Genomic DNA, 27,890 nt, shown 5'->3' with positions numbered 1-27,890 from the left:
TTTAAAATTGAAAGTGAAAATTGAATCTAAGAATTGAAATTAAAAGTGAAAATTGAATATTAAAATTGAAAATTGAAATTAAAATTGAAAATTGAAAGTGAAAATTTAAAATTGAATCTTAGAATTGTAATTAAAAGTGAAAATTGAATATTAAAATTCAAAATTGAAATTAAAATTCAAAATTGAAAGTGAATCTAAGAATTGAAATTGAAAAGTGAAAAATGAAAATTGAAAATTGAAAATTGAAATTGAAATTGAAATTAAAATTCAAAATTGAAATTGAAAATTGAAAATTAAATCGAAGAATCAAATTTAAAAGTGAAAAAGAAAATTGAAAGTGAAAATTTAATCTATGAATTGAAATTAAAAGTGAAAATTGACTATTAAAATTGAAAATTGAAATTGAAATTAAAATTGAAATTGAAATTGAAATTGAAATTGAAATTGAAATTAAAATTAAAAATTAAAAATTGAAAGTGAAAATTGAATCTAAGAATTAACATTAAAAGTGAAAATTGAATATTAAGATTGAAAATTGAAATTCAAAATAGAAAGTGACGATTGAAAATAAAAGTGAAATTTTAAATTTTAAATTAAAATTAAAATTAAAAATTAAACTTAAACATTCAAATCAAATATGAAAATTTGAAGAATGAAAGTTAAAAATTAAAATTCAAAACTAAAATTCAAAATCGAAGCCGAATATATATGGACAAGTTAAATCGAGACGCCTTGAAATCGTGGAACAATTCCTCTCAGTCAGGTCGATTGAATTTATCGACAAATTTTTTCCCCTTAAATTTCTATCTCCAAATTTTTGTTTCCCCCTTTATTTATTAAATAATTATTTTCCCCCTCTTTTTAATTTTTTTTTTATTTATTAAAATCTCGGCTATGACAATCGCGGGAGGCTCAGGATAAACTGAACAATGAAAATCCAGCTATATCGCCCGCGCTGCATCACCGGAGATTCATTATATATTTGCATGCGATTAAAAAGTAATTTAGAAAAGGTACACGAATAAAAGACTGATGGATATTTTCTCACGAGCTCAGCCTCCAGGTCGACTCTTTTTTTTAACAATGTCTCAACTCAGCATCCTACACATTTTTCTCGATGCCGCACACCATTGATCATCTTTTTTTTTCCTCCTTATAAATATAAAACCAGACTGAAGAAAATGGCTTTATATTTTTTATATACCTTAGCCACTTATATATATATTTATAATATAGTCTGGAAAAAGAACTTTTCATTATCGCATCAAGGACATTTTTCTCACAATCAAAATATGCTTATGTTATTTTTTTCTGGGGATTTTTCTTTTTATTTCGGATTTTCTTCTTTTAGAATGTAAAAATTGAAGAATTGAAAATTCCCCTTTCTTTAAATCTCATTTTTTAGTTTTTATCCAATTTTTCAATTTTTTCTCTCTTTCTTTTTTCGAATTTACAATTTGAAATTGAAAACCGAGAAAATTTTTTATTTAAAGAATTTTTGACGTTTTTTTTTTTGGTAATTATAGTAATTGGTAATTTTGGTAATTAATTGTAATAACTACAGTTAGAAACTTCATTTTTTTATAATTATTTTTTCATTTCATTTTATTTAATAAACTTTTATTGGTTAATTCGAAATATTTTTGTACAAAAATTATTGATGAAATTTTTGAAGAAATTTATTATAAATTTAAAGAAATTTTCATCGTAATATTTTAATTACAATATTAAGTTTTAATTTTTTTGTATATTTATTAATTAAACTATTTTGTTTAATTTGAAATATTTTTTCACTAAAATTATTGATGAAATTTATTATTTGAAGAAATTTATTATTAATTTGAAAAAATTTCCATTGTAATATTTTAATTACAGTTGGACTTTAATTGTTTATAATTATTAATTAAATTTTTGTTGTCTTACTTGAAGTCCATTCGTAAAAAATTTTTTTAAATTAAAATTTAATATAATTTGAAGAATTTTTGAAAATAATATTTTAATTATATATAGTTAGACTTTAATTTTTTTTATAATTAGGTATTAATTAACTTTTTGTTCTCTTTTGTATAACTTTTGTATTTCTTGTAATTGTAATTTTTCAAATTTTTATTTATACTAAAATTATTAAAAATGAAAATTTATTTTAATCTGAAGAATTTTTAATCTTGGAAAATATTAATATTTAAATTATGCAGTTATCTATTTATTTATTTTCCCTCTAATTATTAATTAAAAAACTTTTTCTTGTCCAGTACTTTGAAGTTTTTCTCTGTGAATAAAACGATCAAAAATGAATTTAAAAATGAATTTATTTTGAAAGTTATTTTAAAATTTTCAAAACTTTTAGAAGAAGATTTAAAAATTCCAAACGCTGAAATCTTGAATATCTTTATCAAGATATAAATACTTCAGAGACTTTCAAGTCATAAGAAGAGTTACTTGTGAAAAGTTTAATTGCAGAATCTTGTTTCACGAATGAAATTTCATCCACATTGGTGAAGTATTCGATATCTCGCATAATTAAGTTTAATTGATGCGAAGAAAACTTTCTTTTCCCTTTTAATTATATTTAACTCTCGTTGAAATTCTTAAACTCTCAAGTTTCATGGTTGTTAAAAAGTATTTTGTCTTTTTTTCTTTTTTTTACTTTTTTTGTACTTTTTTTACTTTTTTATTTTTCTTTATTCTTTTTGGCTAAAATTGTTTATAAATTATTGCAGTTTTTTATCATAAAAGAAGTTTTAAATCATTCTGAAATATAATATCTGAAGAATGGTAATATTATTCCTATATAAGCTGGTATTTTGGATAATTTTTTTTCTATCCTTTTTTTATGAACACACATAAAATTATAATAAATTTTGAGAAATATTTTCCGTGAAGGGAATATCCTTCTTTATGTCCAAATAAAAAAGAAAAATTCTCAAACAAGTCTAATTTCCAATTGGAGCATACATGTGTGTTAACAACAATACAATTTCCATATCGTCGACAAATATAAACTTTGAATGAGAAAAATAAAATAAAATTCTTATTGCCGATCAAAAATTTTTACAAATTCTCAGCCCCTGAAAATTTATTTTTTCTTACTTCTTTAAATTCAGGAAGAAAAATTATTATTCTTCTACTTTGATTACTTTAATTATTTTTCCTCTTTCAATTTTATTTTTGCTCCAAGAATTTGTATATATATAATATAATTATAATTTATAATAGAAATTAGTTTTCCTCTTTGAAATTTTGAACTTAATTTTATTTTGGTACCAAAAATTTTTCAACTTTGAAATTTTTAACTCAATTTTATTTCAGCACTAAAACTTTATACGATAATTTTAAACATGCGGATTTTTTTTATTTTTACGAACAATATTTTTTATTTTAGACAAATTTTATTTTTTGAGACAAAAATTTTTTTTGTTAATTTTAAGAAGAAAAATATTTAAGAATATACTTTTAATTAAGAAAAATATTTAAGATGCTTTCAATTAAAAAAAAATATTTATGACAAAATACGAAAGGGCATGTTCCGTTTATAATGGCAAATAAATAAATAAATTTTATCAGGAAAAATATTCATTAAAATATTAACAAGAAATCTACGTTTTTTTTCTATTTTATTTTAGATTGAAATTTATGACAATTTTAATAAGGATAATAATTCTGACAATTTTATGAGAAAAAATATTCATCACTAAAATTTTAACAAGAAATCTGCATTTTTTCACATTTTATTTTAGATTGAAATTTATATGACAATTTTAATATAAGAAAATTATTTCTGAAAAATTTCAATTAGAATTCATGACGCATTTTATTGGAAAAAATATTTATTACGAATTTTAACAAGACATCTCCATTTTTTATATTTTATTCTTATTTTTTTTCTCAAAATTCTCACTATTAACATAAATGAAAATTTTTAATAGAAAATTCTATTCATTAGTTTGGAAATTTTATTAAAAACCTTTTTATCTTATTCAGCAATTTAATTTTATTCTAATTAGCCTCCAAGTGAAATGAAATGCAAATTTTAATTATAATATTTAATTACATTTGAAATATAATTAAATGAAAATTCCATTTCCTATTAACTTTATGATAATATAAATACCTTATGAATTCCTTATTATATGCATAAAGGGAACAAGACAAAATGTCATATGACATGAAAAGAAGGTTTATAATATCAAAAAAAAAAAAGGAAAAAAATTCAAAAAAAACCATTTTCCATTTGACAGGATTATCTCTTATAAAGCTAAGAATGAAATTTACTTTCAAGAATCAACATTTTCTTTTGTATGTATTATGAAATGCATTTTTTCCGAGTTTTCTTCTTTATATGCGCAATAAAGAAAAAAAAGAAAGAGAGAATTCTTATATTGATTTATCATGCACGAGTGGATAAAAATACTATATATATTTATAAATAAATATATTTTGTTTGTCGGAAAAATGTAACATCGCGACCATGTTCTATTCTACTATAGGAATATATTAAATATTTGTATGTAATTTTATATATATACACATATATTAATATAGATAAATGTATTTCATCAAAAAAAATTTTTTTTATTATGGAAATTGCATTTATATTTTATTTTATTTTTACATAAGTTTATACTTATGTACCTCATAAGTTTAAACACACATCCATAATAATCGTTTATAACATCGATTAAATTTATCCGACCACTTATTTATAAATTATAAGTGCATTATAAATATACTTTCCTTATATTATTGTTATTATTAATATTATTATTTGTATTAATAAATAACTCCTCTTAATTGTTATTTATATTAATATTATTATTTATATAATATTAAATATTACCAATATATTAAATACTACCAAGCAGATTATATATATTATTTTTAATTTTTAATATTCATTTTCTCTTTTTTTTTGGTCGCTATAAAATTCACAAATTGTATATGGCATCGAGAAAATTGTTTATCTGCGTGTTGGAAAATTTAATTCCATTTTTTCGATAATTTATTTGTAAATAAAATATTTTTCAATTTTTAAATTACATGGAAAAAAAATTTTTTATCTGGAATAGCTACAAATTTCACTATATTAACGAAATTTTTTTTTTCTTGAAACTTTTGCTATATTAGCTTAAGTTTAGTTGTTTTAGTTAAAACTTTCACTACATTAGCAAAATTTTTAGTTATTTTAGTTAAAACTTTCTTCATTTTAGAGAAATTTATTGATGTTCCATTTAAAGTTTTTTTTTTCCTGTAAAAAACATTAAAAATACAGTGTATTATAAAAGAGTAAATATTTCAAAATAATTACAAAATAAATGGTAAATCTTACAAGACAGAACAGTAAAACTTACAATACAAGAAAAAAATACAAAACAAAAGTTTTCAAAATAAGAAATAAAAGTTTAAAAAATACAAAAAGTAAAAAGTAAAAATTAGAAAATAAATTGTAAAAATTAGAAAGTAAATTGTAAAAAATAGAAAGTAAATTGTAAAAATTACAAAACAGGAAGTAAAAGATTTTAAAACAAAAAATACAAAACAAGAGTGCGTAAATTACAACTTGAATGGTAAATGATTATAATTATTATAAAATAATATATGCAAAACAAGAATACAAATTGGTAAAACTTTAACAGCAAATTGTAAGAATTACAAAACAAAAACTTAAACATTAAAAAATAAAAAATAAAAAACAAGAGTTAAATTTTAAATACAAAGTTAATAGTAAAAAATAGCAAGCAAATGGCAAAAGTTAGAGAGAAAATTGTAAGAATTACAAAATAAGTAAAAAATTGTAGAGCAAAAAATACAAAACAAGATTTAAAAAAATACAAAATAAAAAAATAAAAATTATCAAACAATTGGTAAAAATGAGAAAGCAAATTGTAAGAATTTCAAGAGAAGAAGTAAAAGATTGTAGAGCAAAAATTTCCAACATTACAGTTTAAAAATACAAAACAAAAATTAAATATAAAGTAAATAGAAAAAAATTACCAAACAAATGGTAAAAATTAGAAACCAAATTGTAGAAATTTCAGAACAAAGAGGTAAAAAATTATAGAGTAAAAAATACAAAACAATAGTTAAAATATAATAAGTAAATATTAACATTTTCTTAAAAAAACTGGTAAAAATTCGAAAGCAAATTGTAAGAATTACAAAACAAGAAGTAAAAACTGTAGAGTAAAAAATAAAAAACAAAACTTTTGATACGTGTTTTGTCTCAATTTGATATTAAAAAAAAATTTGTGACGGTAAAAATTAAAAAGCAAATTGTAAGAATTAAAAATCGAGTAAAAAATAAGAGTTAAAAAATACAAAGTAAATATTAAGAATTATCAAACAATTGGTAAAAATTGTAAAGAAAATTAAAGGAATTACAGAACACATAATAATTAATAATAATAATTAATTACTATTATTAAAAAATTAACTAAAAAATCGAGAAAAGCTCCAAGAAAAATGTGAAAATTACCAAAAAAAAAAAAGATAATTTGTTAAAGTTGTAAACGGTTTACAAAGAAAATTCGAAGAATTCAAAAAAAAAAAAAAATAAATAAAGTAAAAAATCCCCAAAGTTAAAAGGAAAAGGACGATACTTGTTTTCAGCGAGCGAGACAACAATGCACTTTTTCTTTTCGTTCATATTATACGAATAAAGAAATTGCACACACAGTGTGTGACATATCTATATGTAAGAAAAGTTGTTGGAGGTAATGAAAATCAACGACTCAAATGGAATGTAGAGAGCACAAGTTGGAAAACTTTGTAAATCACCTCTCTCTCTCTCTCTCTCTCTTTTCACTGATATGTATGTTTTGAAAAAGTTTTCGTAACATCAGTGAAAATTCTCATTAGAAAATAAAAAAAAACAACTCCAATTCACTGATTGAGCAAAAAGTTTTCTTTTTTTTTCTTTTTTGTTAGTTATATTCATGCGCGGCAAAAACTTTGCCTATTAGAGCAAAAGTCAGTCTACTTGAGAATAAAAAAACGTAAAATACATTGATTTCTCTTAAAATAGGTCCAAACCAACGCCATAAGAAAATGATTTTTCCTCTCTTCGCATTTTGTTTTCAATTACTTTTTTTTTTTGTCTTTCGTATTACAGTAGTAAGAAATTTTTTTTTTTTGGTTTAAAAATATACTTATTTTTTTGTTTTGAATTCTCTCATGAAAAAATTTTATTGTTTTTTTTTCTCTTCTTTTTTTGCTTATAATAAAGGCCCTCGACACTCTTTTTTTTTCTCCTTTACTTCTTCTGTACACATTTGACATTTTTATTTTTATTTTTATTATATTATTATTATCCGCGGCAAGAAAATACTCGAGTGACATGTCCGAAGCGTTCCGACACTTTTTTGTTCTTATAAATTTGTTTTCTCTGAGAAAAACTTTCCTCATTTTTTGGGCAATTGACTTTTTTTTGTTTTTCTATCGATTGTTGTAAAGTTTTTTTTAATGTATTTAAAAGTAAACCGCAAATTTTTGTAGAAAGAACAAAAATTTTTTTTTGGTAAAATAAAAAGAGATTAGAAATAAAAGAAAGAATATAGAAAATTGATAATGGAAAATTATATTAATTATTACAATATTAATAATTATTAATAAAATGAATAATTTTTTGAGTAAAAAGTGTCGGTAGGAGGAGAATAAAGGAAATAGATTACGTTCTTTGAGATTTTTTTTTTTATGATTCAAGGCTTGTTTTCGTTAAAAAACTCGAAAAAATTAGACGATCGGTGCATTAAAGTAGAAATAATTCCATTCAGTATGTCTAACCATTGTTTTTTTTAAATAGATTTAATTATACGATTTCAAACAAAACTTTTGATAATACAACTTAATTTAAATTACATTTTACCATTATTTTACTATTATTTAATTTTTATTTTACTTTCATTTTTCAATTTAACAATAAAAATTTCATTTCTTTATTTAAATTATAATTTCTTTTTTAATTAACTCAAAATGCAATTTTTCAGCAATTTAGAAACAATTTTTAGAAGAAATAATGTAAAAAAAGAAGAATTTGGAAGAATTTAGAAAACAAATTTTAAAGAAATAATTTTGAAAAAAGAATTTTATAAGAATTTTAATCATTTTAAAAATAGAATTTGGAAGAATTTAGAAGAAAATTTTTGAAGAAATAATTTAAAAAAAAGAATTTGGAAGAAGTTAGAAACAAATTTAAATAGAAAAACTTTGGATAAAGAATTTTAAAAAAATTTAAAAACAATATAGAATTCGGAACAATTTAAAAATGAAATTTATAAAAAATAATTTAAAAAAAAGGAATTTATTTACTTTTTAAACAGGCAAAAAGTATTTTAATACAAAAAAATACAAAAAATTTAGAATACCTAATTAATTAAGTGAAAAAAAATTTAGAAGAAATAATTTAGAAAACAAATTTTGAAAGAATTCAAAGAAAAGAATTTTGAGAAGAAAATTAGAAAAATTAATAGAAAAAATAATTTTAAAAACAGAAATTGGAAGAATTCAGAAGAAAATTTTTGAAGAAATAATTTAAAAAAAAAAATAATTTGAAAGAATTTAGAAACAAATCTAAAAAGAAAAAATTTTGAAAAAAGAATTTTAAAAAAATTTAGAAACAATAGAATTTTGGAACAATTTAAAAGTAAAATTTAGAAGAAATACAGAAAATAAAGAAAATTCAGGAGAAAATAATTAAGAGAAGAAGAAATTAGGACAGATAATTTTGGAAACAAAAAACCCAAAGAAAATTTATCCAAAAGAAAATAATTATACAAAAAATAGAAGAATTTAGAAGAATTTGAAAGAATTTAGAAGGACTAATTTCGAAACAAGATTTTATTCATTTATTTTCCAAAAAAGTAAAAATAAGTCTTAAAATACAAAAAAAAAAATCCACAAAAAAATAATGAAGAGAAGAAGAAAATAGAACAGATAATCTTTTGCAAAAAAAGAAATCAGAGAAAAATATATAAAAAATAATTTTAAAAAATAATTGAAAAAAACAATTCAACAATAAGAAACCATGATGTGAATAATCAAAAGAAAAGTGATGCACGTCATTGCAAATTTTCTCGCAATTTGCGCAGGTAATTGGAGGTAAAAGTTTATTTAACTATGTAAATAAGTGGTTAGTCATAAGAATGAAACCCTTTCTTAGTACGTGCTATTAGCCTAGAGTTATAGATTACTATACACATGGAATATCTGCTGAGAGACCCCCTAAGAAAATATCGTACATATGTACAGAAAATATACAACATATATATATATATATATATATATATATATATATATGTATATAGTTCTTCTTTCTTTTCTCTAGTGTATTATGCACGAGTGCATGGATACATTTTTTTTATATTTATAATAATATATTTAGGTGCTATTCTGTCATATTGTGCATGAAGATTTTCCCTGCGTCTGCGCAGGGAAAATCTCTTTCTCTCGGAGAAAAATACAAAAAGAAAAATGAAAAAAGAATAAAAAAAAGAAAAAAAAGCTAAACATCCACCCGCGACTTGAGAGAACAACGAGACGTAAGAGAAAAGAGAGGATTTATAACACTTCCTATAAATCTTTTGGTACACACAACACCGCACTTTCAAAACAATCTTTTGTGCTATATATTATTTCTCGGGAAATCTACAAATGATTAAAAAGCGTAGATTTTTCAATATTATTTGTTTACTTTTTTTGCTTTTCGCTTTTCAGTTTTTTGCTTATTATTTATTTACTTTTTTGTTTTTTTTTGCTTTTCACTTTTTTGCCTATGAATTATTTACCTTTTTGCCTTTTGCTTATTTACCTTTTTTGCCTTTTACATATTTATTTTTCTGCCCATGAATTATTTACCTTTTTGCCTTTTACTTATTTACCATTTAGCCTTTCGCTTATTTATCTTTTTGCCTTTTATTTATTTATCTTTTTGCTTTTTACATATTTATTTTTTTGGCCATAAATTATTTACCTTTTTGCCTTTTACTTATTATTTACCATTTTGCCTTTTACTTATTTACCATTTTGCCTTTTACTTATTTACCATTTAGCCTTTTACTTATTATTTACCTTTTTGCCTTTTATCAATGGAAAAGAAAATTAAATAAGTCGAAAGCAAAAAGGTAATTTTTGCTCATTTGATTTTTTGCTTTTTATTTTATTTACCGTTTTGCCTTTTACTTATTTACCATTTAGCCTTTTACTTATTTACCATTTAGCATTTTACTTATTTACCTTTTTGCCTTTTATTTATTTACCTTCTTGACTTTTATTTATTGCTAAAAAAATTAAATAAGAGGAAAGCAAAAATTACCTTTTTGCTTTCCCCTTATTTACTTTTTTTTTCCTTTTTTGCTTATGAAAATTTGAAAATTCAATTACTTGCGAAAAAATTTTCTCTCCATTTCACATAATATTACAAGATTTTTAAAAATAAAAATTTTTCCCAAAAATGAAAATATGTTTACTTATATTTTCCATTTATAAATCGAAATTATATTCTTGAGCCAAAAAAATTTTTTTCTTTCACTACACATTTTATTCTAGATATCTATATACAATTTCCCCAATATCTCAATTTTTATTATACTTTTCGCCGCAAAGTTGCTTTTTTTAAACTTAAGGAACAAATATTATATATTTACAACACTTTATTTTCAATCGCGCACTGCTTTCACTTTCATTATGATTTAAAAAAAAAAAAAAAATAGCGATTTGCAAAAAAATTATTTATTCTTTTTTTAATTTGATATAGAAATGATTGAAAATTTATATGTACGAGAATTAAAATTGATACTGAGCGAAAAAAATTTTGCAAACGCTTTCTCATTAGAAGTAAATCCGCCAATTTTATTTTTTTTTTTTGTATTTTTAAATCCGGTAGCAAATTACAATTAAAAAAGTCCGAGTAATTTTTTTTTCGTCACTTGAAACTCTAAAGCTTCGATTTTTAATTGAAAAATACAAAAAATAAAAAGTTGTGGATTAACTTTTAATTTGATTGTCTAGTACAATTTTGAAAAATTCAAAATTAAGATATATTTTTTTAATTAATATTTTTATTTATTAATTAATTTCCATTTTTACAGTATTAGAAAAAAGGAGCGTTCGCATAATTTACTCCTCAGTATTAGAAAAAAAAAACATTTTTTGAAAATATTTTTAAAATCATAAAGTTTTGAATCAAAGAAATCTTTTTTTTTTTTTGTTATTTAGAAAAATTATTTTTTTATAGAGAAATTTTGATATAAGAAAACGATTTCTTTGATTCCAAATTGGTTTTCAGGAGAATAAATCTCTCAAATCTCCCCTCCCCCTCCCTCTTTTCTCTAACATAAAAGAAATAACTTTTCTTTTTATTCAAATTTCAAATAAATTTTTTATTTATAAAGAAAATGACAAAATTATGAAAAATTTCTTTCCATTACAATTTCCTTGCGGTTTGTCTTTTTATTTTTCACACACGTGCATTCTTTGAATTTTGCAATTTTCAATTTTTATTTCTAAAAATATTTAATTATATTTCAAGAATTAAAAAAAAAATAAAATGAGAAAATTTTAAATTTGTTCTAAATATTCAATTATTTAAATAATAAAAAAATGAAGTGAAAAAAATTAAATTTGTTTTTAAATATTTAATTATTTTTTAAAGTAAAAATAAAATAATAAAATTTAGAATTTGTTCTAAATAATTAATTTTTTGTAAAATAAAAAAATAATGAGAAAAAATTAAGTTTGTTCTCAATATTTATTCTAATATAAAAATATAGTAAAAAAGTTTTAATTTATGTAAATATTTAATTGCTTTTTAAAATGAAAATAAAAAAAGAAAAATTATTAGTTTGTTCTAAATATATTTAGTTATTTCTAAAATATAAACAAAATAAAAAAATTCTAATTTTGTTCTAAATATTTAATTATTTCTTTCGCTATTCTAAAGAAACTTATCGCTGTTCCAGAAAAAGCTGTTTTTCCTTTGTAAATATTTAATTATTTAAAAAAAAATGAAAGAAAATGTTAATTTCTCTAAAAATATTTAATTATTTATTAAGATTGCCAGCATTTATTGAGAAATATGCACCAAAACATACACTGAAAGAATAACAAGATAATTTATTTACTTTATTTGGAAAAGTAATTTTGTAAAAATGACTGCAATTTAGAAAAGCGTTCCTAACAAAAAAGAACAAAAAAAAAAAAAAAAAAAGAAGAGAAAAAAAACTTGCAAGTGGATTATCAGAAAATATCGTTCGAGGGAAGTAAATACTCGTTATTAAGTTTCAAGGAATATTGTCGGCTCCACGTTAACAAAAACTAAGAGGCTTTCACTAAGAATATTCCCGGTTTTCAGATTATTTTTGAGCGCAAATGGCATAAAACGAAAACTATGAAAGAACTCTCGTTTCCAGACGCGAACGAAAACTTGATGAAAAATACGTTTTCCTTTTTATGGATATTTATAAGAATCTAACGTTAAATTCACGTTTTATTACTAAAAATCTATTTATCCATCTGTCAAACATTTATCAAAAAGGACATTTTCTTTTTTTAAAAAAAGAAAAAAAAATGAAAAACAATTGTTTTGTTGACTCTCGCATCAAACTGCGCGATAAACAAGACATAAATTTTTACTTTGCAAACAATTTCCCATTCGGTAAAAATATGCAATTTTTGAGAATGATTTGTGAATATTTTTACTTTTCTGAAAATGAAAAATAAAACCGAAAATATATTTTATTAAGTTCCGGAAGTAGAATCTAAAAATATTTCCTGAGAAATAAATAAATATATTTTTACGTTTCTAATTATTCTTCAGAACTTTTTTCAAAAATTTTCTAAGAAATAAAAAATGTTCTAATACGTTTTTAATTTTCTTTCCTTTTGTTTGAAAATTTGTTTCTTTTTTCAAAAATTTCCTGCGAGAAATAAAAAATATTCTTCTCTGCTTCTAATTTTTCTCCCTTTTTCCTCACAATTATTTTTCTTGAAAACATTTTTCAAAATTTTCCCCGAGAAATAAAATACATTCTTCTACATTTTCTAATTTTTTTCACTTTTTCTTCATAGAATACTTTTTCCTCAGAACTTTTTTCGAAGAGAAAAAAATTTCTCGAGAAATAAAAAATTCTTTTGTTTTCACAAATTTTTTTTTCTTACGGAACATTTTTCCGAGTATAATAAAAAATGTTGACAAGAAGAAATATAAAATTTTTCCAATATAAATTTCGAAATTAATATCGTACACTCTGGAATTTCTCATCGGGGAAAAAAAAATTCATGAAAGATGTCAGAATTTTTTTTATGGGTATATAAAAAAAATACTTTAAAATAAATCCAGAAGGTACTGACACCAATTTTAGAGGAGGAGATTTTTAAATGTAATTTTCAATTTCAATTTTGTGAATCTCCATTTTCACTGGACTCGTGTGGAGTGAAAAACAGTAAAAGGTTCAATGACCGAAATCGTCTGCGGACTCATTCGTCTTTGATATTGATCCGATTCTCCTGTTTTCACTGTTTTCTCTATCAACAAAAATTTGCAAATTCTCCAAAAATTTCGGTGCCTCATAAATAATAATAAGTTCTGAATTCGATTTTTCATAAACTTTTATTATTTTTTTTTCGCGTGTTTTTATTTCGAAAATAAAGTCGACAAGAAATTCATCAGAATAAAACTTTCTTGAGTTCTCGATTAAAGTTTTCCATTTTTTTTATATTTCTTTTCGTTGTTTTTTGAATGAATTTCTGTAAATAAACCTTATGGAAAAAAATTCATTCATTGCACTTCCATTTTTTTTCAAAAAAAAATAAAAATTGATTATATTTTTGTTTAAAATTCAAAATAAAAAAAAATGTAAACGAATTTTTCTCCTCACGATGTGAAATAAAAATTTCGAATCCAACATTCACTTTTGCATAAAAATAATTGGAAAGAGAATTTTCATCAAAAAGTACAATGACCAGATGTCAGATGCGAAATTATTCGAAATTCAAAATCAAATCGATAAAATGGAATGTGCATGTTGTATTAGAGTCAACTTTGCTTCGGAACTTTATCGTCTTATTTTGCATATTCAATCGAAACTGTCACAATAAAAAGTGAAAAAAAAACAGAAAAAGAAGAAGAAGAAGAAAAAAAGCAGGAAAATTAATGAACTGAGTGTAGAGTAAATTGCATACTACACGAATAATATAAAAAGTAGACCAAGAATATTACCATAATTTATTATATCTATTTTTTTCCACTTTAATTATTATTCTACATAAAAAATGAATTTTCTAGTTTGAAAAAAAAAAATTTACAACTCTCGCAAATAATTAATGAAATACAAGTTTGTTTCCAATAGGAAAATAATTTAAATTTAAGTCTGCAATTCTTCAATTAACTTTCTTTCTTTCCTCATATAACTGTTTTGAAAGAAAAAATAAAATCAAATAAATTAAAGAAATTAAATAAACATATTTTATTTACATTTTAATAAATTAAAAAAAAACCAAAAAAAAAATTTTTTAAATAAAAAAAATAAAAAAAAAAATTTAAAAAATTAATAAAAACAAAAATATTAAAACAAATAAAATATTGAAAGTAACAAAAATAACAAAAAGTAGACAAAATAGAAATAATAGATGAAATAATTGTAGATAAAATGTATAAAAAATTACCAAACAGTGGAAAAAATAAATAAAATTATAGTAAATAAAATATAGAAAATTAAAAAATTAACAAAAAGTGGCAAAAATTAATAAAATAATAGTCGTTCAAAGCCGAAAGGCATGAACTATGTTAAATAAATAATAAAATAATAATAAATAATTCACTTTCTATAATAATAAATAAAGTTATGAAATACTATTAAAAACGACAAACAATAACAAACGTAAAATTATTTTTTAAATAAGAAAAAAGTGATGTAAACAATAACAAAAAAAAAAAAATATAATTGCATTTTCCCGGAATTATTTTAATTAGTCGACAGACTAGGAAAATTCGTTGGATGTGAATCTCCATAGCTTTGGGGAAAAGCAGTCAACCGGCAATTAATAGGTCTTGGGTTTCGATCCCCAGCAGAGTTAGTCCCCCATTTTTTTCATAGTTTTAATTTTCAAATTGAACGAAAAAATAGAAAAAAAATAAATAGATATAGAAATAAAAATAAATAAATAGAAATAAAAAAAATATGTAAAAGTTACAAAAAATACAAAAAAATACAAAAGATACAAAAAAAAAATACAAAAAATACAGAAAAATACAAAAGATACTAAAAAGTTCAAAAAGTAGAAAAAATACAAAAGATACTAAAGAATACAAAAAGTACAAAAAATACAAAAGATACTAAAGAATACAAAAAGTACAAAAAAATACAAAAAAATACAAAAGATACTAAAAAGTACAAAAAGTACAACAAAATTAAAAAAATACTAAAGAATACAAAAAGTACAAAAAATACAAAACAAAAAAACAAAAAATACTAAAGAACACAAAAGAATATTTCAAAAAAGACAAAAAAAAAATAAAAATAAATAAAAATGAAAGGAACGTATAATTATTTCGCATTAATAAATAAAAAATATTAAACAATACTTTTGAGTTAAACAAAAAACTTACATAGCTTTATAAAAAAGTGAAAGTTGTTTTAAACAAAGAAAAAAATAAAGATATTTCAAAGACAATAATCTCATTGTTTATTCATTTAATTTTCTCTCGAATTAGCTGTATATATATATATATATATATATATAGAAATATTTGAAAGGCGGTCGTTGGGTCTATATTTCAACTTTAAAGGGGTTGATGTAACTGGTAAAATAGAAAAGCAAGAGTAGGGGTGGGATTGATGGAGACTCGACTTGGCGATATTTCCGCTGAAGGGTTGGCGACCAGCCAACGAGGAACGTTTGACGTGTACCTTGATTCATAAGGAAGTCTGCCAAAAAATGGGAATGACTTCGATTCTATCGAATTTACTCGCACGGGATATCATTTTTAATAAAAAAAAGAAAAAAAAAATAGGAAGCTTTAACGCTTTCCAATCCAACATTTTTTTTTCCTTTTACAATTCGTGTCGACATGTAACAGTGGCAATAAACGAACAAATCGATTATTATATATCTTTCAGGCAAACGTTTTACTCTGTAATTAATTTTTATCTTCTTTCAAAAAATATTAATATTTTACTTGTGTAATTAATTTTGATCTTTTTTCAAAAATATTAATACCAGGAAAATAATTTTTTCATTATTTATTTATTTTTTATCATTAATTATTGTAATCGAAAAATAAATTAATCATAATCTGTTTTTTGATTTTAATCAATAAAAAATATTATCATTTGTAATCTAGAAAAATTATTGTTAATTACAATCAAAAAATATTTAATTATCGTAAACGTTTCAAAAACTTTCAGTGATTATGGTTAGTAAAAAATTATTATTAATTATAACTGTATTATAATTAGAAATAATTTTCAATTCATAATTTTTAATTCATAATAATTGTCTTAAAAATAATTCTTGATCGTTTTAATGAAAAATTTTGTTATTAATTATGAAAAATGAAAATTGTTAGTAACTATAATCTCCATAAATTATTATTGATTATAGTGAATTAAATTTATTATTAATTAAAGTGAATGAAAAATTATTAATTATAATTAACATTAATTATAGTTAATAAAAATTAATCTCAATTGTCATCAATAAAAATTGTTATTATTTAAAATTAACACTGATTACAATCAATGAAAATTATTATTAATTATATAATTAACATTTACTAGTCTAAAAAAATTATTATTAACTATAATCTATAAAAATTATTATGAACTATAATCGATAAAAATTATTATTAATTGTAATTAAAATTCGGTATAATTATAATTGTATTCTAATTTTTAATAAATTGAAAATCGCAATTGCAAAGAATGCAGGGACGTGTGAAAATATCGCATTTTTCAAGAAAAGAAAATTTTCTACATGTTATAAAAAAAAACACTCTCTATAGAAAATTAATTTCTCTCTGTTATTGAAAGCGTGCTCTCTAAATCTGAATAAGTAAAAATTCACATAAAAAGTGTCAAAACTCGTTCGCGTTAGTAAATAAGTTAATAAAAAATACACTTACAGTTAAAAAATTTCACTAAAAAATAAGTGAAAAATCAGTTTTGAATAAGTGTAAATATACATTTTGATATTTATTTTAAATTATTATTTTTTTAATAATTAATTAATTTTTATAATTAATAATTTTTATAATTAATAATTTTTATTAATAATAATAATTTATCTTTATTTCTTCTTTTTAATTTTCTTATTTCTTCTTTTTTATTTTCTAATTTCTTCTTTTTTATTTTCTTATTTCTTCTTTCTATTTTCTTACTTCTTTTTTATTTCCTCATTTCTTTTTCTTTATTTACTTATCTCTACTTTTTTATTTTCTTATTTTCAGCTATTTCTTCTTTTCTTATTTTTTTCCTCATTTTTTTACCCACTCGATTTTTGACGCCCTCCAAGTGAATTTCCAGTAATTCAAATTAAGAAAGTGAAAATATATTTAATGATTTTTTTATTCTTATTTTGATTTTCACTATATTTATGCGAATATACCTACAGAGATATAATATTTATCAACTACATTAGTGCATAATGGATAGTGGAGGGCAGTTCATTCATATAATCACTCGTTCATGAATAATAAAAAATTATCTAGTTTGAAAATATACTATCGAAATGTCATCTATTTAAAAAATTGTAATTTCTTCTTCTATAGTTTATAGGTTTTTTTTTTGTTTGCACAGTCTGTGAGAAAAATACGATTTTTTATTTTTTTTTTATTCTTATTATTATTCTTCATTTTTTTTTTTTTTTTTTTTTTTTTTTTGAGAATACACTCGAGGAAATGAGTGGCTTTACATTTATCTGATTTTTTGTACGAGTAAAATGGTAGCAGATACGTGAGCATATAATAATTGGGTAAAAATAAAAATTTCTCCTTCCTTCAAATATATAAAATTAGACAAAAAATCTCTTTTCTTATTTTTCTCTTTCTAAAATAGTGATTTTCATTTTACATTTTTATATGTACAAGTTGTTCGAAAAATTTCGTGAAGAAATAACATTTTCAAAATATTTGTTTTTTTTTTGCGAATTTTTAAATTAACTTTTTGAGTCATTTGAGATTATATTTTTTCTTGCTATATGGAAATGTATAATAAAATTTATTCATTCTTGATTTCAAAAAGTAATTGCCCACGTATCCGCAGAAGACGTGATTTTCTCGCTCACTTAAATCTCAAAGTAGTGTTAGTTGAGATGAGAAAAAAATATATAAAAAAGCAGCCTTTTAAAAATTTTTTTCAGTAGAAAATCGACACAGTTGTAATAATAATTTTATAATATAATAATTCTTCTTCAATTTTTTTTAAAATAGTTCCGCGAATATTAAAATGAATTTATCTGTTAATTTGTAATTTTAATTTACAGTTTAATTAATTTAATTAATTTAATTAATTTAATTTAAGTACCTATAGGTACTCTTTAATGAAAAGAATTAATTAATTTTTAATTTATGATTGAAAATTAATTAATTATTCTTCGTTTCTAATTATTTAATCTTAATAAATTAATTAACAAACTTGTATTATTAATTCGTTATTGCAATTAATAAAATCCACGAATTAATAAATTAAAATTAAATAACGAAACGAAATTAATTATTATTAATTCGATGATTGACAATATTATTATCGAATCCGGAATCAACAATTATTTTCATAAAATAAACTTCGATTTTCAAATAAAATTTAATTTCCCCAATATTAATAAAAATACGAGTAGAGATTAATATGTGCTCAAAAGACTCATAGCTCGATTAAAATCTTTTCGATAAACAATTATTATATTAATATATAAATCAGCGAAAGTGAATTATCTCCATCCTTTGATCCTCGGAGCACTCTTCATCAGTTTTCGAAAAAAGAATTCAAAAAAAAAAAATTCTACCTTTGAATCACTTTCAGAGAGAAATTTTAGAAAACATTATTTTTTTTTATTATTATTTTCATCTTCTTTTTTTTCTATAAAATAGTGAGTGCTCTAAAATTCATTCTAATTTTAAAGTTATTTTAATCGCTCTAAAGCGCATTTAAATATGTCAACTCTCAATTTATAGTCACAATCATTAACATATTTTTTTTTTCCTTTTTAAATAAATTTTCTTATTATTTATACAATTAAAACTGTTTTATATTTATATTATATCATAAAAATTAGAAATAATAGTCGCGTTACTTGAAGAAACAAAAAAAAAATACCGAAAAAGGTACAGGTTTTTTTCATCATCTTCTTCTAATATAATAAGAATAAAATTATTTTTATACATTTTCTTTGATAAGAATTTACATACTAAAAAACAGTCAATTGAAAGTCTAAAAAATTCTATACCTTTTTCGGTATTGTTTAAAAAAAAAAAAAATTATCCGCGGTCGAAGATTCAATTATTGGCGAAAACAATAATTATATGTCACATTTTATATATATAATATATATTAAGTTTTTTTTTTTTTTGTTTCTGTCTTTGATCTCCTAATTACGTTACTAAATTCGCATTTAGAATTGTAATTCTACAAACCCAAACGCGTTCAGACTTTACCACTTGAGTTTCAGCCTCGTTGCTTTATTAATTTATCTTCGAAAAAATTCCAAGATCGCCGCATGATATTTTCCTCTATTTCTTCTTCTTCTTTCTTTTTGGAATTTTCATCAAAAAACGCAGTCCCTGTGTTTTTTTTTCTTTTTTTTTTTGAGTTTTTTGAGAAACGGTGCTTGCAAAAAGGGGGGAAAGGGGGGGGGGGCGAGGAAGAAAACGTAGAAAGGATCGTTATTATAATAGGGAGTGTGAGAGGGAGAAGGAGTTAAGAGCGATTTATCAGATTTATGATGTTTTAGGCTGAAATGAGGATGGGTCACGAAAGGGATATTAACGTCCTCTCGCCCATCGTAGTACAGCATCCGCCAGAACGTCGAGATGCGCTTTTATCTGTGGATGAGAAAAATAATAAAACATTATTATCATTTCAGTATTTCATTTATTTTGAGTCGAGTAAAAATGCTGATGCATTCAGTGACCTACTTGACCAAATGGAATGCAATAGTTTTCTCAAAAAAAAAAAAAAAATTTTTTTTTGGGAAAGGGAAAATAAATTTTTAACTCTCTCTCTCTTTTTAGTGGGAAATTATCAAAGTTGATCATTTTAGCTAATAGTCAACTTTTGTTTATTTATTTACTACAGTTTAATTATACACAGTTTTTTAAGAATATCAAATTTATTTGATTGTGAACATAAATAAATATACAAATAACTTCCAAAATTTTTACTAAGGTTTTTATAAATAATTAAATTCTTTTGACAAGTTTCTTTAAATTTTTCAAAAATAATGTTTTTTTTAATAATTTTAATTAAAAATTTGGAAAACAATTGAATTAAACAAAGAATTTTTTCAATTTAAAAAAAAAAATTTTGTCTGTTCATAATTATAATGGAAAATTTAATTAATTTAATTTGATTAAAAATTAAAATATATTGATACTAATTGAATTTCTGCAAGAAATTTTACAATTTATAAAAGTAATTGAATCCTTCCAAAGAATGTTATTATTTATGAAAATAATTAAATGTTTGCGTAAAATTTTTGAAAATAATTGAATTGTGGAGAATAGTTTAATTATGTATAAAGATAATTGAAATTTTGAGGAGAATTTAAAAAAAAATTTTAAACTCAATTGAATTTTTGCGAAGAATTTTATGAAAATTTATGAAAATAATAGAATTCTTGTGAAGAATTTTTTTTTTTAAATAATATTCAAAAGAATTTAGTAAATCTGAAGAATTTTGCAATTTACGGAAATAATTAAATTCTTGAGAAGAATTTTTTTTACAGCTTCTAGAAATAATTGAATACTTTCGACAAATTTTAATAAAATTTTTTAGAATAATTACATTTTTCGAGAAATTCGATTAAAATTGTAGGGGAATGTAGTCAAGGTTGGCCTACTGTCTAGGTAGGCCACTCGCGTTTTTTTGTCAAGTTCACTAGCGCCACCTACGCGCATTTTTGTCGAAGCTTGTCTTAGTGAAACCTAACTTTTTGTTCAATTACATTTTCGGAAAATCTAAAATTGTGTTTTCTGTGACGTCGGTACAAAAAAAGCTCAAAAAAAGTTTTGTGCATAATGTGAAAAACCATTAATAAAAGATAAAAAACAAATTGAATCGTCAAGGCAAGTATGCAGAAAATTTGTGGGACTCATGGTTGAAAGGAAAACAAAGTAAAAAATCGAATCCCGAAACGTATTTCTTTATGGTTACAACAATTCGGTAATGTTACTTACTGTCAAGGTCGGCCACTATGTGTTTAAAATGCGCAAAGATGAGGACGAGCTACTTCATTTGCAAAAACTGCAATTCTGTATAACTCATAATATAATTGATCATCTTATTAATAGTTTCATTTAATTTTATTAATATTTTAGTGCAAAACTTTTTTTTATTTATATTTATTTTTTTATATTGTTTATTGTTATTATTTTGTTATTTCATTAAGTTACAAACTGTAAACAATAAAGAATCAATTTTCCGTAACTCCAAACATGTTATTTTATTTTTTAACGATTAATGCCCTTTGAATTTTAAACATGGCCGACCTTGACTGTAATGGCCAACCTGGACTACAAATTTTTTTTTTTTTAAATCTTTATAACTTTTTCATTTTTAAACCTGTCAATTTACTTTGTACAGAAAAAATGTTCCTATTAAACAGGACTTTCCAACCATATACTTCAATTGTCCAAATTTATTTTTAAAAAAAAGTTATAAACAAAAGTCAAAAAGGTGGCCGACCTAGACTATGTTCCCCTATTAAAAATAATTGAATTCTTTTGAAAAGTTTTATAACGAATTCATAAAAAAATTGAATTCTTTCGTGAAATTTTCTTGAACGTAATTCAATTTTTCCAATTAATTTTACTATTTAAAAAAATAATTTAATTGTTTCGAAGGATTTATTGAAATATTTAAAAAATTATTTGTATTTGTTTGCGTAGAATTTTATTATAATTTTTGAAAATAATTAAATTGTGGAGAACAATTCAATTATTTATAAAGATAATTGAAGTTTTGAGAAGAATTTAAAAAAAATTTTAAACACAAATGAATTTCTGCGAAGAATTTTATGGAAATTTATGGAAATAATTGAATTCTTGAGAGGAATTTTTTTTACAGTTTCTAGAAATAATTAAATTCTTTCGACGATTTTTAATAAAATTTTTAAGAATAATTACATTTTTCGAGGAATTGAATTAAAATTGTATTAAAAATAATTGAAATTCTACAATGAGTTTTACTATTTATGAAAATAATTGAATATATCGCGAAGAAGTTTTTTAACATAAATTTATATTTACGGTGGCTAACTTTCCTTGATTATTTTCGAAAAATTTAAATAAAATTCTTTAAAAGAATTAAATTATTTTTAATAGAATATGTAAAGAAATTTCAATTATTTCAAAAATTTCCAATTATTTGTTTATAAAAATTCAAATATCTTGAAACAATAGAATTGAAAAATTTCGAAAATCTTATTTTTCAGAATTTTCAAAAAAACTTTGCGAAATTAATTTTGTTCTTTTTCTAATTTTTTTTGTAGGTATTTTATTTTTCTCAAGTTTTGAACGTTCACATGAAGAAATTTTTGTTGTTTAAATATTTTATAAAACTACTATATATGCAGATAAAGAAAGAATAATAATTAAAATTAAACATCTACTTAGTCAAGTATTAATTTTTAATATACAAACAAAATAATTTTTTAATAACAAAATACAAATTAAAAAAACTAAAAAAAATATTGTCCTTCATTTGAAAGTTCAAAACTTAAAGAATATTGTATTTTTTTTTAAGTTTTTTAAGTTTTTTAAACTGTTTTTTTTACAATTTTATTCAAAATCCTTTGCGATAGGAAATAATTTTTTCGTTAAATCAAAATTGTTTGTCTTTTATACAAGAAATCTTTTTCAATTCATTAATTTTAATTAAAAGCTTGTTTTTAATTAAAGTTGAGAGAAAACGTTTTAGAAAATTTTTAATTAAAACTCCGTTTCATTATCACAATATTGAATTATTATTTTTAAATAATTAACGTCAATGTCTATTAATTTTTTAAATTTTCAACTGCAATTATAAGTTCATTGTAATTAAAAAATAATCATTTTTCTACAATTTAACCGAATTTATCAATAATTAATAACAATTTTAATTTAATATTCAATTTTGTATTATTTAATTAATTATTTCGTTTAATATTCAATTTCTAAGTAGTTAAATTGATAATATTTAATTTAATGTTCAATTTCTAATTATTTCATTGATCATCCAATTTTCAATTATATTTAATTCAGCATTGAATTTTTATTTATTTCATTTAACAATCAATTTCTAATTATGTCATTAATTACATTTAAGTTAATATTTAATTTTTAATCAGAAAAAAAAACTGATAATAAACAAGTTTGAAAATAATTTTGTACGATTGAAAAGAATTAAAAATCGTATAAACATTTAAAGGTGGAGAGCAGGGGGGGGGGAGAATTTATTCTGTGCTTGAAGAGTAATGGAAAAGATTTTATTAATTTGGGAAAAAATTAGACAAAAGAGGTGGGAGGGGGTGAAAATTAATTTGTGAACGACCCTAAAATAAAAAAATCTCGTTTTAAGTTTTGTCTAAAATTAAAAAAATTGTAAATAAAGTAAAAAATCTACTTTTTAGAAGTCAAATAAGAAAAAAAATATTTTTTCCCTGTTATGATGGAAATTTTACGATTTTCAAAATATAAACACAGTTATATATATATATATAAATTATATATATATATTTTTTAAGTAAAAGATATGGCGAGAAATTTTTGACTCGACATTTTATAAACTACTATTTTTCGAAAACTGGCGCAAAAATTTTGTTGAAAGAGCTTGTGAAAAATGTTGAAATAAAATAGCGGAAAGTGATATAATATAGTGGTTTATTTGGAAAGTAATAAAATTCCAGTTTTTAAAATGTGCTTCCTCTCTTGTATGCGCGACTCTCTCTCTCTTATATATATATTTTGGGGATTGTAGGACACACAGATCGAATCGAGTTCAACGACTTATGATGAAGTATCAGTCTCATGACCCAATCGGTAAAATATACGAGCTCAAAAACTTTTGCCGAGGAGAATCCACCCGGGGGAAGCAAATAAAAACAAATCAGTAGATAAGGATAATCGGAGTTAGACACACACCCACACACAAACACTGTTATAATATGCTCTGATATAGAAATATTTTTAATCTTAACGCATGCGTTTTGGTTTTCAAAAGCATTTCAAGTGGAATAACACGAAATTAAGTCAGACAAATGGAAAAATTTTCCACTTTTTGAAAATAGGAATGGAAATTTACTTTTTTGGGGGAAAATCTAAGACTAATGTAAAAACTAAATTTTTTTTGTCTTTGATTTTATTTGTTTAGTTATTTATTTATATACTTACAGGAATTTGAATAAAACAACTTTTAAAAAAATTTATTTGTAAAAAAAAATGGTTTAGAAAAGTAATAAAAAATTATTCGAGAATATTAAAATTATTCGAGAATAAATATTCTCGAATAATTTTCCATTACTTTTCTAAAATCTTTTTTTACTTCGACTGTACAAATTCAAACCGCGATACAAAAGTCTCAAAATTTTAATTAGAGTTTTTATTTAAATTCTGTCGTATTTCACTCTAAAAATAAGTATAAAAAACTGCGAATGGTCAGACATGTTATTTATTAACTTTAAAAATATTGAAAAATATATTTTCTTTTGGAGAAGAATTGAAAAATTTGGAAAACAATAAGATATTAATTAATATACGAATTTTCTTCAATTTTCTTCAATTTTTTCAGTAGAAAAAATATTTTTGGTCAGACGAAACGTTACTCTCTTGTATTTCAGTAGAATAAGCAGAAAATAGCCAGACAACTACGAATATCTTTAATTTTCTTAAATTTTCTCTATTTCAGTAGAACAAGCAGAAAATAGTCAGACAAATACGAATATATTTAATTTTCTATATATTTTTCCCTCTCTATTTATTTTTTGATAAATTGATAATAAAATTTAAAAATTTAAATCTTCAATTTTTAATTAAAGTGAAGATAAAAAAATAAAAAATTATGATTTTATCACTCGGTTGTTTTAAATATTTAATAAAACATTAAATTTAACGATCATTCCGAGTCAGTAAATATTTAAATTCAATGTTTTATTAAATAAAAAAAAAAATTATATTATAATAAAAAAAATAAAATAAAAGAACATATAAAAATAGCTAGTCTTTAATTTTTTTAACGAAATTAAATTTAGCTAATAAAATAAATTAAAAACTTATTATGAAACAGAGAAAAAATTGAATATACCTACTAAAAAAAATTTCCAGTAAAAAATGAAAATTATAATAAAAAATACAATAAATTTACAAATAAAATAGCAAATTGATTAATAAACAAAATATTAATTTGTTATAAAATATATAAAGAAAATAAAATTAGAAAATTTAATAAATCAAAAGCATTTCTAACAAAAATAAAATTGTAACAAGGAAAATAAATAAAATAAATAATCTCAAATGAGTTAAATAAAAATAATAATTATAATTATAATAATAATAAAAATAAATAATAATAAAATTGTAATAAAGAAACTAAATAAAATAAATAATAAATTAAATAAATAAAATATATTTACAAATAAAATAATAAATTCATAAATGAAAGAAAATTTAAAAAATAAACTTTTTAATTATTATTCTAAAATTTATAAGAAAAAATTAATTTATCAAAAGTATTTCAACAATTGACACTTTCCTAAATTCCTAGTGGTAAAAATTGTATTTGGTCAGACAGTAGTGAAAAATGACAGTATAGTTACTATCTTGAGATTAGGAAAGAAAAAAGAAACGAAAATAGTCACGGACAACAAAGGGATGATTTAACAGCTCATGGCGATTTATATTTCATTCAGTGAAAAATTGTTTTGTCTTTTCAGTAGAACGTCATGGGATTAGTCAGACAAAAGTTGTAGTTTTTTTGTTTAGATTTCAAGTAGAAAAAACCGATATTGTCAGACAAGAAATTTTTCATTCAATTATAAATGTTGTAAAAAATAAATAAATAATATAAATAAATAAAAATAAATAAAATAATATAAATAAATAAAATAATATACATAAATATAAAAAAAATAGTATCTAAATTAAAAAAAAGAACAATAAACCTACTTAAATTTCAAATTGATATTTAAACTCAAACATTGTTTATTTATAATTTTTAGTAGTTAAAGCGAATTTAGTTCACCATCGCCAATTATTCGGTATCTAAATAATCCTCTTACAATTCAGTAGAACAAGCTGAGATTAGCCAGACATTAAAATATTTCACGTTAATATTATTATTTCCAAAAGTTATTTTTTTGCAAGTTTTAAAAAAATCTATATTTTAAAAATAGAAAAGAACAAAAAATATTACAAAAGAAACATTAGAAAAGTGAGAAAAAAAGCAGAGAAGGAAAAAATAGAAAAAAAAAATTAGAGAATAAAAAATTAGAAAAGAAAAATTAGAAAAAACTATAATAGGAATAATATTCAGCTACATAAAAAAACAAGAGAATACAGTGTGTGTTTGGTGAGACAATAGAACTTTATCAAACAGAGACGAAAATTTAATTTCCATTAGTGTTGAAAAATGTTATTATTAAAAGCGAGAAAATTAAATTCAAATCTAATGTGAAATTGTAAAAAGTAAAAACACTTTGCAGATTTTTCAGAGGAAAGAAAAACACATGATTTTAGTTTTTATCTCAGAAAAGAGTAGTTTTAAACTTAAAAATTCTAACTTTTTTCTTTTAAACTTTGTGAAAACTAAAAACGATTACGAAAGTTACAATTTCGGAAATTAAACGAGAATTCCAAGAATTTTTGAAAAAGCATAGAATATATAAATCAGTAGATAAGAATAAGTATGGTCAGACAGAAAATACGAATTTATTCTTTTCTATGCAAGTGATTCGATTTTAATTTCGTCAGACCCTCTATACCTTCTGACTTTTAAGTAGAATACAATAAGTTTAGTCAGACGGAGTAATTATTCAATATGAGATTTTTAAGTAGAAAAAAATTCGCATCTATTAAAAATGTATTTTTCAAGTTTTGTATAGAAATCGATTTCAATGGTTCTTCGCTTTATTGAAAATAATAATAATATTTTAGGTTCATAAATTAAGTACCTAACGTTTTTTTGACTTTTTTAATTTATTTTCTTTTTTTTAAGATAAAATACTTATTTTTATATTTTTTTTATTTTTTAAAAATAAATTTTCTAAAAATGTTTTATTTACTATTTTTTTACATTTAATTTAGAATTTAGAAAATTTAGAATTTTCTTTAGAAAAAAATTTATTTCCGTTTTTCAACTAGAGAATTGTAAATAAAATTCAGAATTTTTGATTATAAAAACCGATGAAACTTTGATGACAATATAACGAGAGAAAATTGTTCCCTGGATATTTATAAATGAAATTATGCGCGGAGAGAGACAAAACACGTGAAATTCATTGGATTGGATATCCAACGATCGTGCGAACGCAAGTTTAATTGTATATAATCCCAAATGTCCGGTTTAAAGTTCATATATTTCACGTAGTCACATATGAAAAATTTATTGTTAAAATGAATCTTCTCATTAAATTAAGAAAACTTTTTTTTTGTTTACAATCAATTCAATTAAATATTCAATTATTTATTTAACGATTAAATTAATTAATAATAGAAC

General features: G+C 21.6%; 1 protein-coding gene across 1 annotated transcript in view; it reads right to left on the bottom strand.

Annotated features, from left to right (window-relative positions):
* Nucleotides 1–18,726: 18,726 nt before the first annotated feature.
* LOC122512796 (myb-like protein P) overlaps nucleotides 18,727–27,890 on the bottom strand; it is a 105,883-nt gene continuing 96,719 nt past the window's right edge. The window contains exon 3 of the mRNA XM_043628863.1: nucleotides 18,727–20,026. Within this exon, the coding sequence (XP_043484798.1) occupies nucleotides 19,967–20,026 (60 nt within the window). The 3' untranslated portion in view covers nucleotides 18,727–19,966. The remainder of the gene's footprint in view (nucleotides 20,027–27,890) is intronic.

Source organism: Leptopilina heterotoma, unplaced genomic scaffold, assembly GCF_015476425.1.
Source record: "Leptopilina heterotoma isolate Lh14 unplaced genomic scaffold, ASM1547642v1 Lhet_128, whole genome shotgun sequence".
Classification (NCBI taxonomy): domain Eukaryota; kingdom Metazoa; phylum Arthropoda; class Insecta; order Hymenoptera; family Figitidae; genus Leptopilina; species Leptopilina heterotoma.
This window is presented reverse-complemented; position numbering and strand designations above follow the sequence as displayed.